This window comes from Mandrillus leucophaeus, unplaced genomic scaffold, assembly GCF_000951045.1.
Source record: "Mandrillus leucophaeus isolate KB7577 unplaced genomic scaffold, Mleu.le_1.0 Scaffold587, whole genome shotgun sequence".
Taxonomy (NCBI): domain Eukaryota; kingdom Metazoa; phylum Chordata; class Mammalia; order Primates; family Cercopithecidae; genus Mandrillus; species Mandrillus leucophaeus.
In genome coordinates, this window is record NW_012106330.1 from 1,136,668 (window position 1) to 1,153,213 (window position 16,546).

Sequence of the window (16,546 nt, forward strand, 5' to 3'; positions counted from 1 at the left end):
CCATTTAAAAAGTTATTATTATGATTATTATTATTTAGAAATAGGGTCTTACTTGGCCGGGCGCGGTGGCTCACGCCTGTAATCCTGGCACTTTGGGAGGCCGAGGTGGGTGGGTCGCCTGAGGTCAGGAGTTTGAGACCAGCCTGGGCAACAAGGTGAAACCCCAGCCATACTAAAAATGCAAAAAAAATTAGCTGGGTGTGGTGGCAGGCACCTGTAATCTCAGCTACTCGGGAGGCTGAGGCAGGAGAATCTCTTGAACCCCAGAAGCAGAGGTTGCAGTGAACTGAGATTGCGCCATTGCACTCCAGCCTGGGTGACAAGAGTGAAACTTTGTCTCCAAGAGAAAAATAAAAAAAAGAAAGGAAAAGAAAAAGAAAGAAAGAAATAGGGTCTTACTCTGTCACCAGGCTGGAGTGCAGTGGCGCAACCATAGCTCACTGCAGCCTTGAACTCCTGGGCTCAAGCGCTCCTTCCACTGCAGCCTCCCAAGTAGCTTGACTATAAGTGGACACCACCATGTCTGGTTAATTTTTTAATTTTTTGTAGAGAGGTCCCATTGTGTTGCCCAGGCTGGTTTCAAAACTCCTGGTGTCAAGCAATCCTCCTGCCTTTGCCTCCCAAAGTGCTAGGATTACAGGCATGAACCACTGCACCCAGCCTATAAACTATCATTTCAAAATAATAATATTGAAGATGATGATAATAATTATCATCATTGTTATTTTGCATCAAAATATGATTCTAGAAGAATCAATTGATTACCTACCCTAATTAACCTAGATTAAAAATTAATACCCAGGTGAAATTTAAATTTTAGGCCTACAATTTTTCCTTGTGAGTTTAAAACTTATTTAAAATATAAAACTTTCAACTTTCTTGAGAAAGTTATACTCCTGAGACAAAAAGTAAGTAATAATATAGTTTCTAGAAATTCCTATTAGTAATAAAGGGAAAGCACTCAGTTGTAACAGTAGCTTCTTCAAGAAGATAAATTTTGGTGTCAGACTTGGGTTCAGTCCTCAACTTTACTGTTTACTATGTGAGCCTGGGCAATTTCCTTGATCTTTCTAAGCCTCTGCTTCTGGATTTGAAATAGGGATAACAGCACTCAATGCAGATGTAAGGATTGAATTAGATAATAGATGTAGGTGTCCAGCACAGTGACCGGGACAGGATAAACATTCTACAAATGGAGCTATCTCACTGATAGGATTTTTCCTCCAGGATTTTAATTTATTAAATAGTTACCTTATTGACAGGAATCATGTTTTTGACATTGTAGTAGAAGCCAAAATAAACCATGTTGAAAACTCCATGTCGTCCCAAAGTTGCAGTTAATCCTTTGTTGAGGCCCTGGAGTCCCCAGCCTTCCTTCTTAATGATTTGTCTTGCATAACCCATAGTGGATGGTTGCTGCAGAAGAGAGAAGCAAAGCCAGAATGATCATCTTTGGGACTGTGGAATACAGTAAATTACCATATTAACTTCCCTTCAAGCCAGAATTATTAGGGACTTCTTCCCCCCAGCTATGAATAATCATGCCTAGATCTGTGTCTTTTAAAATCAGCAAACCCAAGAAGCAAACAAAATTGCATGCATAAAAACAGGCTTTAAAGAAAAGATTGTTGGCAAAGAACAAACCATTTTGATAGAATTAGTGAAACTGATGTTATAACTATCATCACTTTCAACATGTAAGTAATTATATCCAATTCTGAATTATTCACACTAATGAAGGAGATTAACCATATAGATAATTTGGTAATCCATAACTGCACATTATCCAAAAGGAATTTATATTTGGCTCCTGAATCCAGTGTATTTACCTTTCTAATTATGTTTTTCTAAAGCTAATGTTACAGTCTTGATTCTATTGCCTCAAAGGTTGAAGCTGGCACTATGTTATAAATTGGCCATAGATAAATAGCTGTTGATTGTACACATCCTCAAGCAGATATGCAATCAGTGTGTGTATCACTGCTGTGATAAATTATACATAAATGGTGTTGGGAGTACTCGGTTACCACCTTGAAATTACTCCTTTCCAGTCCCCTGATTGATTATCCAAGGCTGAAATGTCCTGACTGCTAGAATCCAGTCTGGCTGAAGAGCTCACCGCCATTTACCCTGAGATTTACAATTCGTTACAATACAATTACAATTCACATGGGTTTTAAAAAAATGTATGAGTGATTGTTTCTTTTTTTGAAGGTACTGTACAAAAGATATCTCTCTCATATTTTCACTGAATAATAGGGGAAACTGTTTTTTTTTTTCCCACCTATGAGGCATACACTGACATGACATTTGTTTGATATTTCACTGAAGCAGGTTGTTAGAGTGGTCGTGGCAGTCTGGCACACTTTCAGACTAAAAGTATTTTCTTATCATGTGCAATTAAGGCTACATCAGCAGAAGAGAATAGAACAAATCCCATCAAGGCTTTTCTTCCAGTCTGCATTTATAATAGCTATGTAATTAATGTGAAACATTTAAATGAGCTTGTTTAGATAGTAAATCCTATAGTTTTGGCTGATAAATGGTTTGAAGACTCTAGCTATTCATCTATTAATTTAAGGGAGCTAATTACAATCAATTACAATAAGCTTAAGAAAACTCTTCTTTGTAATATGAAAAAACCATGTGAGAATACATCTTAAAACAATAAGACAGGAAAACCAAAAAATTTTCTGAAGGTTAAAGTTTACTTTCTGTTTGACAACATGAGATTGTTTTGTGTTTCAGCACATTGACTTTCATCCCCAAATAATTATTTTTGGGTTTTCAAAAGAGAGGACAAGTTGAGCAGAAACTCATTTTTGTTGTAAAGACCCTGGCAGTGCTGAGTAAACTGCCCAAGTACTGCTGTCTTGCTTCAAGAAAGGCAGTCTAGGGGTGGGGGAAGGAGAGGACAGCTTTCCTGGGGCTGGGAGGAACAGGACAGAGGTGAGGCTGCCTGACGAACACAGGTTCTCCCTGCACCCAACCTAAACCTTTTCTCCATCCTCACTCCTCTGAGGTCCTGAGGGCATGAGGGAGGAGGAGCTCCGAGGCCATCTAAGTTTTAGAGCAACAGAGAAACCAATGGCGCTAAAATAAAGTGCAAATAACAATGGCTTTCCCTAAAAAAAATGGGTGTAAAGATGTTTCTATTGTTTAAAAGTGTTAGTATGCTAAGTCATTAGAATTAGGATGACTAAACTAAGTATTAATTTGGATAGCATCTTTGTCATCATTTTGAGAAGATTTCTCCTAGATCTTGGTGAGAGTTGACAAATATTCAAATGGCATTTGCTAATTGTCCGTTTCCTGATTTTCACTGACTTGGGTGCTGTGTGTGTATAAGCAAACATAATGCATGGATTTTTTTTTTTTCTTCTGAGACGGAGTCTTGCTCAGTCGCCCAGGCTGGAGTGCACTGGCGTGATCTTGGCTCACTGCAAGCTCCGTCTCCAGGGTTCACACCATTCTCCTGCCTCAGCCTCCCAAGTAGCTGGGACTACCGGCGCCCGCCGCCACGCCCAGCTTATTTTTTGCATTTTTAGTAGAGACGGGGTTTCACCGTGTTAGCCAGGATGGTCTCGATCTCCTGACCTCGTGATCCGCCCGCCTCAGCCTCCCAAAGTGTTGGGATTACAGGCGTGAGCCACGGCGCCCGGCCATAATGCATGGATTTTAAACTCAAGTGCTTTGTTGAGTTTGAACTCTAGTTGTCAGTAATTAATTGAAGAGTAGTATAGTAATTGGAAATAGGAGCTCAGAGCTAGACAGTTCCAAGTTTGAGTCTCAGCAATACCACTTGTACTTTGGCAAGTATTTTATTCTCTCCGATTAATTCTCACTTTATTAATTTGTAAATAAGGATAATGATAGAATCTTCCTGAGGCTGGTGGCTTCTGCAGTGGCTCAAACCTGTAATCTCAGCATTTTGGGAGGCTGAGGCAGGAGGAGTGCTTGAGCCCAGGAGTTCAAGACCAGCCTGAGCAACATAGTAAGACTCCAGTCACTACAAAAAATTAAAAAATTAGCCAGGCGCTATGGCAAGCCTGTGATCCCAGTTACTCAGGAGGCTGACTCAGGAGGCTAACTCAGGAGGCTGACGCGGGAGGATCACTTGAGGTCTGGAAGGTGAGGCCGCAGTGAACTGTTTATCCTGTCATTGCACCGTGACAGGCTCCAGCCTGGATGACAGAGTGAAAGCGAGACCCTATCTCAAAAAACAAACAACAACAACAACAAAAAAACTTCCTCACAGAATTTTTGAGATTGTTGGAAGAAGTCAATGAACTTAGTCCATTGTAAGCAACTTAGTCCATTCTAAGCATTCACTATACACTTAGGTGTTAACAATAATGGCAGTTATGCTGAAAATCATAAAAATAGTTATAACAATAAAATGACAGGTAATTTCTTTGTTAGTTGAAGGCAGTGGCAACCAAAAGGTGGAGTCTGATTCGAGAGAGAGAAAGCTTCTTTATTTCTTCATTCCTTCTGGCTGTCCTTTCCTTTTCCAAGAGTCCCAGACCTTTGTGATAAAGTCCACCAGAAATGCATGCAGAATGCAAGACAACAGGTCTGCTTCCTCCGAGACTCAACCAAATTCAATGCTTGGGGTAGAGATCTTGTTCCAGGTATAGTGCCTCACCCAGGAGCTTTCCTCTCTGGAGCAGTAGATCCTATAAATTGGCCTCTTCCTTATCCCTCAAAGTGAGTACCCTGGCTAGGATCTCTGCATATGGGAGGAAAGGCTGGCAATGGAAAAGCACATGAATTGGGCTTCCCCCTCTACATGGCTTTCCAGCCTACAGAGCACATTCATATATGTGATCAGGTAGCTGGAACACAGGAAGTGCTCAACACCTTTAGCCATTATCATACATGCTCAGTACTTTATGGTGTCATTTAATCCTCTCAATAAGTGTGTGAGATATGTCTTATCATGACTCCTATTTGGAAGATAAGGAAATTAAGACTTAGAAGTTAAGTTACTCGCCCAAGATTACAGAGTAAATGGTAACAACAGGTCTCCAACTGAGGTTCCTTGAACTCCAAATCTGTACTTTTACACTCTTGGTGGTTCTGCCATCCTAACATATCTGATTGCTTCTCTCAGCAACCTTGTAAGGTAGGCAGCTGGTATATCTCATTTTTCAGGTGAGGAAATCAAGGATTGTTAAGCAACATGCCTAAGATAAAATGCTGCTGATAAATGGCTTAAGCAGAACTCTGCATCTAATCCAATGTTGTTCTTTACACACTCATTCTTATTATACATAGGTAATAAGAGTTTCAGAGTTTGACAATCCAACTGATCTAAGTAACGATGAATAATAGTACAAATATATTTTTCTGGCAAATGCAGGCCTTGGGATAAAGAAAACCAGAACTCAATTGCCTATAAAAATAAGAAGTAATAGTATGATAGTGTGTTTTCTTTCTTCATTCAGGGACATTGTTTCACACACGTAAGCAAATATTTAATTAGAAAGGCAAAACACGACTTCCACTAGGATGCTTAAATAGGAAAATACAGAATAATTTTGACTAGATCTCTGTAAACACATGGAATTTTACTAAACTTATTTGATTATGGGGTTTCCATTTAAAAACAAAATGGTAACTAATTAGCAGCATCAGCCAAATGATTCCAATACTATCTAACCCAGCAGATCACCCACTAGCTCAGTTTCCTTCTAATATTTAGATTCACTCCAATTTTCATATTTAGTTACCAATTGTGGGCCAAATTGCACTCTAACTTTCCTCGTTGTACTTTCATTGACTGCACCCAATCTGAAAAGCATGGAAGAATAAGTGGATTGGGATGAGACTTAAATATTTTTGCTTTAATTTTTACATGAAGAGATATCCTGATGATTTTTATATTTACCTATGAGAGTATTCTATAATGGTTATGGGAAATGGAATCAAATTTCTGTTTAAAAAGTTGTTAAAAGGTGTAATTAAAAAAGCAGATCCTTGGCTGGGCACAGTGGCTCATGCCTGTAATCCCAGCACTTTGGGAGGTCAAGGAGGGTGGATCATGAGGTCAGAAGTTCAAGACCAGCTGGCCAATATGGCGAAACCCTGTCTCTACTAATAATACAAAAATTAGCCAGTCATGGTGATGCAGGCCTGTAGTCCCAGCTACTTGGGAGGCTGAGGTAAAAGAATCCCTTGAACCCGGGAGGTGGAGGTTGCAGTGAGCAGAGATGGTGCCACTACACTCCAGCCTGGGCGACAGAGCGAGACTCCATCTCAAAAATAACAAATACATAATTAAATAAATAAGGAGATCCTAAGTGAAATAAGCCAAATACAGAAAGAAAAATATCATATGATCACTTATATATAGAATCCAAAACAAAAAAGGTCAAATATGCATGTAGATAGAATAAAACAGTGGTTACCAAGGGTGATGCGAGGAGCAGGGAGAGATGAGGAGATGCAGGTCGAAGTGTGCAAAGCGTCAACAGGATGAACAAGCCTAGAGATCTAATGTCCAACATGAGGACTAGAGTTAATAAAATCGTATTGTACTGTTTTAGGGAGTTTTGTTAAATAAGCAAATTTTAGCTGCTCTTGCCACACACAAAGATAGTCACTATGTGAGATGATAGATATGTTAATCTGCTTCTCTGTAGTCACCATTTTATTATCTATTTGTATCCCATAACATCATGTTGCCAACATCAAATATATCTAATAAAATATATTTTAAAATACAAAAAAATGTTAAAAAGAGAGAGAGAGAAGATCCTTGGTATAAATGAAGCTTCCAGGCACCACTCTGGGGCACTGAATCCTTACTCTCTGAGAGCCCAGTACTACCAACAAATCACTGAGATGACCTGTGACAGCCCAAGTTATTTTTTCTGGAGTTCTTCCATCTGACTACTGACCATACCTGGCTCTGATTAGCTCATGAGATCACAGGCAGGATTTTAGGCAGCAGGCATTGTTCCCTGGGTAAATACCACTAAGAGTACGGCCAGTGGGTACAGGCTTGGGTGTGTCAGTGGATTTCCTCCATCTCTAAGGCCAAAGAAGAGTTCTAGGCACAGCATGTCAAAAGAAAGCACGCTCCACATGCATTCCTATGGAAAGGTGAACGGGTTGCATTTGAAAGCCAATGGAATACGGGTGTTGCACCGGATTTCATCACATGGCTGGAAAGCAAACCGGATGAGACTGCACAATGGAGTGAGTGTCCATATCTGGGCCTTCAGAAAAACACTGCTTTGTTTAAAAAAAGGGGACCCAGTTGCTCCACTAAGGTAGGAAAATATGCTTGTTCTTCAGGAAATGAAGATCATCCATACTTTTCATTACTCAAATGAGGTCTTGAAGCATTTTCATACATTTGAAAAATTTAAAAATCAGAGAAAAACCTTCCTTTTATTTGAGAACAAAATGTAAGTGAAAGGAGAAGAATCAAGCTGAAAAAGTCCACATTTATAGTCCTCTTAGCTTAGATATTTCACAAATTCATCATTACAGTTTGTTTTTAATAGGGCATGATTATGAACAAAAAAGATACCCAGGTATAATTAGAGTCTATCCAGAGTGTATGTTGGATGAACAGGTCTATTTGCAAACAACCGGTGAGTGGAGAAGAATTTGCCGTCAACAACCCCTCCCAGACACCGAACCACAAAGCTATGTCAATATCAAATTGCTATTCAATAGCTAGCCCTGGAGGAGCACGGCGCCCTGCAGGTGGTGAAACGCTGATGCTGTGCCTTGCCCCTGCACTGATGGCAGAGCTGGGAAGAAAGAAGGTGACAGTGCTGTGGCCACATGGGTTACGACTCAGGAAAGACTGGCAACAAAGAGGAGGCTTTGCTTCTTCATGGTCTCATAAACACTTTTCTTTTGCTTTTCCCTTGAGCTTCTTAATTATCCAGATTTCTTTATCCCAATGAAAACAGTATGGTTGACTAGAAAGAGACATCTACGTTAATGTTCAGTTTCTTAGAGCTAACTTTTTTGGGCTTTATTTTCTCTACCCTATAAAATGTGGATAAAGCCACCAACCTTATAGAGAGAGATTTGAAATATCAACTGAGTGTGAGCATCAGAAAAAATTGAAGGGTTCACAGTGGCGACAACTGGGATAGGGTTAGAGGGAGATGTTGGCAAAAATCAACTAATTTTTCTTTATATAGCTCTGTCTTACTTGATTTGTTAAAAATTATGTTAATAATTCACAAAATTATATAAATATTTAAAAAAATCAAATAAAAGGAAAAAGTCACATAAGGCAAATTGCAGAGTGTCTGATATATAGAAGATATTCTGTAAATGGTAGCTATTATCATTACTTCAAAGTCTTGATTCTGAAAACAAAAATCTAGGGTTCCTGGCACAGTTGAATGGAAGACACATCTATTTTCTATAAATGATAATAGAGAGACAACTTGGCTGCTGCTTTAGATATTATTGAAAGATAACTATAGGAATGGATTCATATGCATCATTTTCTTTTCTGCCCACAGGAATCATAGACTGGAAAGAAATAATTTCTGTGCTGAATTATTGCCAGGCAGTGTTTTACACAGTAATGCAGGAAAAATTTGAACTTAACCCAATACATCATCATGAATGTTGACATGCCCTTGAAGCTGGCTTCTCCCAATATCTGTAAACAGAGCCACACGCTCACTCTCTGTATAACTCAACTTCTCTCTCTCTCAAAAGAGATGATCACAAAACAAAGCCATTCAATTTACTGTATCAACATAAAGTTGACTGTATGTAATATAATAAGTTTAAACATTTGTTGATTTTCCATGGAGAACACACTTGCTAAACTTTGTAATATCACACATGATCTAATTGGTCGCTATCAGATTATTAAGTTCCCAGGATAAAGTGTGAAGAACTATATTTATTGGTGTTATCCCAAACCAGAACCAAACCCTGAGCTAATTTTTTAAAAAATTCCTGTCTCTAAAGATTTTACCATCAGTTACACATTTGCTATCTGTTCGTTGATCCTTAAAATTATAATCAGAGCAAGATAGAACACTAAGTATTTCTTTCTTGGGCTGAACATCTTTGAAGACTAAATGGAGGTAAAACAGGCTTTTGCAATTTCCTATAGGTTTAGTTTCATATTTGGGGTGAGAATGATTATGTTCATATGTAACACAGATAAAAAATGACAGACTAGAAGGAAAACCTGTGCCCCAGCCACACATCAGAGGCAAATCCTATAGACCTCAAGGGAAGGAAAACATAACCCTTTAGCCAAATAATAACTTTGAAGTAGATTTCAAAGTGGAGAGGAAAACTGGGAAACAATTCACACAAGATTTTGCTTCCGGGGAGAAATTCACATTTTTCCAGGCTAGCAGAGAGCATGCCAGCCAAACACCACTTGGCTTAGCACAACTAATAGGGGACTTCTAGTTCTTATAAATATACAGATAAAAACTAATGCAGCCAGTTTGGGGAGGTCCTGTAAGGACAGCAAGCTACAAAGTCACATTGGCAAGACTGGGTGTGCAAACCATCTCCAATAGGGAAATCCTTGGGCAAGCTTAGTCCCAAGCCAAAGAGACAACAGATCAGAACAACTCATTGCCCGGGTTTAGTTTGAAGGATGGGGGGAAATTTGGGTCTATCCCAATTTTATCCACACACGTTTTTACACCCAGTGAACCAAACCAGAGCATGACAAAGCTATGATTACTTTGCTCCCCACAGAAGGTCAAGCATATTTAAATTACAGACTGGTTTTCTTTATTCACTGTGAAGTTTAAGCTACTGGCCAAGACTCTGGTATTAGAATTGGAGGAAGTGTGGCAGGGATTATAGTCTTTGACTAATACGGTGGTAATTTAAGAAGTGTAGGCAAGACAAGCACACCTATTAAAATAGTTATACATAAGCTGGAAGTATATGAGGGCAGTATCAGGAACTAAATTCACCACATTTTAAATTCACATTATTTATTTATTTAATTAATTTTTATTTTTTAATTTTTTAAATTATACTTTAAGTTCTAGGGTACATGTGCACAATGTGCAGGTTTGTTACATATGTATACATGTGCCATGTTGGTGTGCTGCACCCATTAATTCATCGTTTACATTAGGTATATCTCCTAATACTATCCCTCCCCTCTCCCCTCACCCCACAACAGGTCCCGGTGCGTGATGTTCCCCTTTCTGTGTCCAAGTGTTCTCATTGCTCAATTCCCACCTATGAGTGAGGACATGCAGTGTTTGTTTTTTTTGTCCTTGTGATAGTTTGATGAGAATGATGGTTTCCAGCTTCATCCATGTCCGTACAAAGGACATGAACTCATCCTTTTTTATGGCTGCATAGTATTCCATGGTGTATATGTGCCACATTTTCTTAATCCAGTCTATCATTGATGGGCATTTGGGTTGGTTCCAAGTCTTTGCTATTGCAAATTCACATTTTTTAAAAACAGTTTATGGTTAAACTGGGTGAGAGGCATATTTTGTGGGTAACATACTTCTGACTGGGTAGAGGATCAGAAGGGAGAGCCCAGGGCAGCTGGAGCAGGCACAGTACCTGTCGTTCTTGATGGGAGCTCCACTTGCAGCTCCAGGACTCCAGTTCCTATCATTCGGCTGCCATGAACCTAACAGAAGGAACTTTTGCTCTATGCCAGTGCTGCACTTGGATCCTGGCTACAGGGCACTATTCTTGCCTTCTGTCAGCCAGGCCAACCCCACATGGCAAAGGGACATCCACCTACAGCCCACACCTTCTTCTAGACCATGCTCTCTGCACCTGGAACTGTAGCAGTTCCTTTGTTCCATCTCTATCTCTCCCCTTACCCAGAAGACTTTCAGTATTATATTAAGTATCATATTGGCTACTGTTGTCCTTGGCTGTCCTCTGCTGTCCTCTGCTGCAGTGCCCCTCTAAGCTGCAGCAACTTCTTGCTGGAAGTTATTTGGAAATTTCATGTTTAAAAGATCCCACTGACTCACCACCTTAGGCTGTAGAAATAGGAAAATCCAAAATACATTGTGTAGGACACCAGGCTGGTTTATGTCCAAGACATTAGGGCAGACAGGCTGAACCGCAGACATGCTTCCTGAGAAATTCTCCCAATTGGCAGGACAAGAGCTACCTATCTGCAAAATAAGCATCTACAGGGTACCTGCTTTGCTTTCCTTAAAGGTGTTGTCAAGCCAGTTGGCCATTCTGCGTGTAGCCCATCCATTTGGTGTTCCACCGCAACTAGTAGCTGACTGAAAAGGCTGAAAATGAGCTAAGTTCATAACCTTCCATGTGAAGTGATTGAGAAGGCTTAATTGAGAATTCATGTTAACTTTATACAGCTATTCCAGAGGAAGAGATCTCTTGATTGTGGTAGAATTCTTCCCAAAGTGGCCTCAAATGTTTTTAGTTTCATCTCTAACTTCTGCTGCTAAGTGCTAGTTATTTACAGTAAACAGATATCCAGCTACTGCTATTTATGATAATGGGCCCTTATCTGAGTTTAAAGACCTTATCAACAGGTATTGTAAGCAGGCTGCCAGTCCATATGCCTTCATAAGGAATTCAGGCTGAATGGATGGCCCTGGCATCTGATAATGACCTAAGGCACACTGAGGGAGAAGACCGTTGCTCAGTGAGCTCTGTTGGTGCCCCAAACAGGAGTCAGCTGTGACTGCTCAATATTAATTGGGGCAATAGCTCAAAATAAATCTGTCTCTACTTAAACTTACGGATTCGTAAGATCATCTTGCATCTAGAAATAGTTATCATTGGTTGAATGCCTACCATTTTCCAGGCTCTGTGTTAACGCCTTTGTGTATATTAACACATTAAAATTCTCATAACAATCATGTAGTAATAATAATGACTAACATTTACTAACCATCACTGCATGCCAGGCCATACTGACAGATTTATGTAGTCTCATCTATTTGACTGTTTGACATGGCTATTACTATTATTTTTTTCCTAACAAATGAGGAAACTGGGCTAGGGTCAGGGTAGGAAATGTGAGGCTGTCACATAGTCAATAACTGAGATCTCCCTCCAGGTCTTGTGCTTCCAACCACTACACAAATGGCTTGCTGTAAGGAGATGGACTGATCACTACCATTTTACCAATCAGGGAACTGCATGTACACTGTTCAAGGCCACACTATGGGATAATGGTAAAAAGTGTAAAGAGAACTTTGTTGTGTCTCTCCCCACAAGATTGTTCTTCCTGTTCTACACAGCTCTGATTGTATATGCTCTTCAGTAATTGGCAAACAAAGTTTACACTCTGTTAGAAATTACAGAGTAGGAAAAAATATGGGTTCTGCTCCTATAAATGAAATCATGGCACCTGAATTACGCAAGGTTGAGCTCCAAGATAGGCCAGCAAGTCATTCCCACCTGATCAGCTGAGAAGATCTTCCCTGAAGGCAGGGCTTCATCTTGGCAGAGCCATTAGAAGCATTTCCTTTGGATAACATACTTTTCTTTAAACTGTTCTAAATTTTCTAAATTTTCTACGAAGAACATGCATGTAAATGTTCACAGACAAAACACTAATGCATTCTCATGTTAAAATATTCAACATCACAAAGCCCTTCTCTTAAACTCTCACCCTCTCCTCCTCTACTCCCATCTCCTCTCCAGAGGTATGAATTTTAGTATGAATTCCTATAGACCTGAACTACTCTATATGAAAGTTACTACCCACAGGTTGGAAGTTACTACCCACATGTGGCCATTGAGCACCTGAAATGTCCTAGTTGAGATGTGCTGTTAGCATAAAATATACACCAGATTTTTAAATTTAGTATAAAGGAAGAATGTAAATATCTCATATAATTTTTATATCAATTACACATAGAAATGAGAAATTATAGAGACAGTAAAAAGATCAGTGGTTGCCAGGGATTAAGTGGGGTGGGGAGGGATGAATAGGCAGAACACAGAGGATTTTCAGGGCGGTGAAATTACTCTGTATGATACTATAATGGTGAATATATGTCATTATACATTTGTTCAAACTCATAGAAGGTACAGCACCAAGAGTGAGCCATAATGTAAACTATGGACTTGGGTGAGAACGACATGTTAATGTAGGTTCATCAATTAAAATAAATGGACTGCTCTGATGAGGGATGTTGATCATGGGGAAGATGATGCACGTGTGGGGGCATGGGGTTCATAGGAAGTCTCTACTTCTTGCTCAATTTTGCTGTGCACCTAAAATTGCTCTAAAAATAGTCTTAAGAAAAATGAATATACTGGGTTAAATAAAATACATTATTAAATTAATTTCACCTGTTTCTTTTCATTTTTTAAATGTGGCTGCTAAAAATGTGGCTCACATATTTCTATTAGATAGCACTGCTCTAGAGTCTAGATCATTTTTGGTGTACTTATACATGGATATTTAAGTGTACATATACATGCATATAAAATAACATACATATTTTGGTGCTTTGTAACATAAATATGCATTACTTTTATGCTTGCATTAATTTTTTTAAGTCAAATTTTTAAAGGCAGTGGACATTACATTAATTCTTTTCTTCTTTTCTTTTTCCATTTCTCTTCCTCCTCTTCTTCCTCTTCCTCCACATCTCCCTTTTATACTTAACAACCCACAAAGCCTTAGAGTGAAGAAAGCAAGAATTATTCCTGGTTATACACATGCCGAGGTGAGCATACCTAATATTTGAGTTAAATCAACACAGGCACAGGTTAACTAAAGGGTATCTATTCCCTTGTTGGATAAAAGAAGGAGCTAGTCAATGAAGAAGGCTTCGGCATTATTGAGTCCTAGACAAAAGACCTATAAGATACTAGCAAAAATGACCAGCAATTATTTTCTAAATAACTAGATCCAAATGTTATATTCTTATCACATCATTTCTTTTTCTCAGACATTTTCTACAATAGGCACAATCCCATTACTGTCTGTTGAGGAAAAGCACCTATTGCTTCAATTCGATGAACATTGCCCATAATGTGCCGCATCAGAACACTTCATTTCAGCTACTGAATTCTGCTAGCTGCTGTAAATAAATGCTGATGCGTGTTACCTACATAATTACTACTTTGCTAAATTCTAACTAAAGTCACTTTTAAAATATTTTATAATGCATCTAATTGATTTTATTCTAAGTAAATATTCTAAGTAAACACCTGATAATGTATTTACTTAGATTTTTAATTTTATTCTAAGTAAATACCTGATAATGTCCAGTTCAGTGGATAATGCAAAAGAAATGACCCCAAACAAGCTCCTGCTATCCCCTGCCCCCTGCTTTAAAAAATGGCTAAATATACATAATTTACACTGACTGCATTTGTGTAAGTGATGAACTGGTGGCATGTACACATGCAGCACATTCTTTTGTTGGGCAGGAAGGGTGTTTATTGTGTTCTAGCAAGTCATTAGCACATGCAAAACATTAGCAGCTCTTACTTGGCCTCAGTGCAGAGCCTCCTTGAGGGCAGTGAAGAGAAAAAGAACATTAGCATGAGTCGAGGTGCCCTGATAACTCATAATTTTCATTCTTGTGAGTGCCCCTTGATGTTCTGTCCCATTTGAGTCCTTGTGGTTACATGCTGCCTAGATAAAGAACTGCAACTCAAGTCCTGTTTATTCCTTTGCCTACTCATTGCTGCTTCAAGACAAGATTCCCAAGGGGTAAGATGGAACACCGGACAGGGATCTCTGCAATATTCTTCTAGCTGGTAATTCTCCCAGTCCAACAAACCAAGTTTTCCTTAAGCAGATTCCATGGGAACTGTTTCAAATGCTCCATATTAATAAGACATTTAAAAAATGTTTCTTTTCCCCTCCCCCATTCCTTACCATCTTTTTCCTTTATTCAAGAAAGAATAAAGAGAAACAAAAACTAGAATACAGAGATTTTCAACTTTTTATAAGGTGCTGTATATCACTGTATTTAAGACAATCTTTTGAAATGTAAAAAAAATTCCCCCTGAATTAGGATTGACCTCATCTAAGTAGATACCATCTGCTGTAACAGCCCAACCCTGTCCCCTCAGGTCTTGGCAGCTAAAGGTGAGTAGGGCCCCCCTCCTTTCCCATACCCCTGCCTGAGAAACTGCCAGGAAGCTCTCAGGCAGCATCAGCAGCAGGCAGGAAGTGGGGTGGGAGTGAAGGGTCTCCACCCATTAGCAGCTGCTTACGCAGTAGGCAGGGGAACTTTCCTACAGAAAGATCCAGGTCAGCAGATACTCCAAACCAATTTCTACCACATGCTACCCAGTTGTGGAATTAAATTAAAATGTTAAGAAGAAACCTGATAGCCAATCCCCTTGTTTTCCTCCTACCTTGTGCCTGGCACCCAAAAGAATAAAACAAGAACAGTTGGATTTGGCAGTTGAAAGGGAATTCTTAGGTAACTGGAAGGAAGTGAAGGCAGCACACACCAAGGAATGCTGTCTGCACGAAACGTCATGTACCAATGATGAAATGTCAAGACCCATCATTGTCCAAGCGCTCATTCAGATTCAACCAAAAGACAAGTTTGACAGATTATCCGAATCTTTCAGGGCGGGTGGTGGGTGTAGTGGGGAAAGGAGTGAGGTCATTTTTATAAAAAGACTCAGTTTTTTTTAAAAAAAGCAAAATAATGTTATCACCTCAGTGGTTTAGCTATAGTCCATTCTAGAGCAATTGAAAAGAAGTTTTGCCAGCAGCTGGGAGAATATTTCCGAATAAGTCATTTCAGATTACATTAGAGCTCTAAAATAAAAATGAATAAACAAGTGTTTGTCCATTAGATCTCAGTGCATTTTTGTTAACACTTTATTTGCAGGAGATATTTGATGTTTTCTTATGCTATTTCCTTAACAGTGATTTACTATGGCTTTAATAAGTGGATAAAAGTTGGGTCCATTGTTTCACATGCATACTTAAAAATGAGTTTTTATGGCCAGGCGTGGTGGCTCATGCCTATAATCCCAGCACTGTGGAAGGCCAAGGCAGGTGGATCACCTGAAGTCAGGAGTTCGAGACCAGCCTGACCAACATGGAGAAACCCTGTCTCTACAAAAAATATACAAAATTAGCTGGGCATGGTGATGCATGCCTGTAATCCCAGCTACTTGGGAGGCTGAAGCAGGAGAATAGCTTGAACCCTGGAGGTGGAGGTTGCGGTGAGCCGAGATCGTACCATTGCACTCCAGTCTGGGCAACAAGAGCAAAACTCCATCTCAAAATACATAAATAAGTAAATAAGTTTTACATGCCTTCAACAATAGAAAAACATTAAATGGTTACCTCTGCAAATGTGTTCCGATTTGCTTGCAAGCCAACTTTTACTACCTCAAAAGGGTTAACTACAACGGCTTCTGTTAGTCCAGATCCCAATCCAGCAATGGCGAATGTCTAGAAAAAGTAAATCAATCAATACTTTAAAACAAGTTATCATGTGTATGGGGTTAAACATCCTATTCATTACACTATGCAGCTGAACATTATAAAGAGAATGGAGAAACCTACATAAATGCACCATATTCCATTACTAAACAGCTTTAGTTCTTGATTAGATGCTGACAATTC

At 39.3% G+C, this 16,546-nt stretch overlaps 1 protein-coding gene across 2 annotated transcripts in view; it reads right to left on the minus strand.

Moving 5' to 3' along the window:
* Positions 1 to 16,546, minus strand: part of SLC25A21 (solute carrier family 25 (mitochondrial oxoadipate carrier), member 21) — a 552,502-nt gene that overhangs the window by 43,303 nt on the left and 492,653 nt on the right. For both annotated transcript variants that reach the window (XM_011999189.1, XM_011999188.1), the window contains exons 6-7: positions 16,265 to 16,372; positions 1,252 to 1,416 (exon numbers count right to left, since the gene is read on the minus strand). In XM_011999189.1, coding sequence (XP_011854579.1) covers positions 1,252 to 1,416; positions 16,265 to 16,372 — 273 coding nt within the window. The remainder of the gene's footprint in view (positions 1 to 1,251; positions 1,417 to 16,264; positions 16,373 to 16,546) is intronic.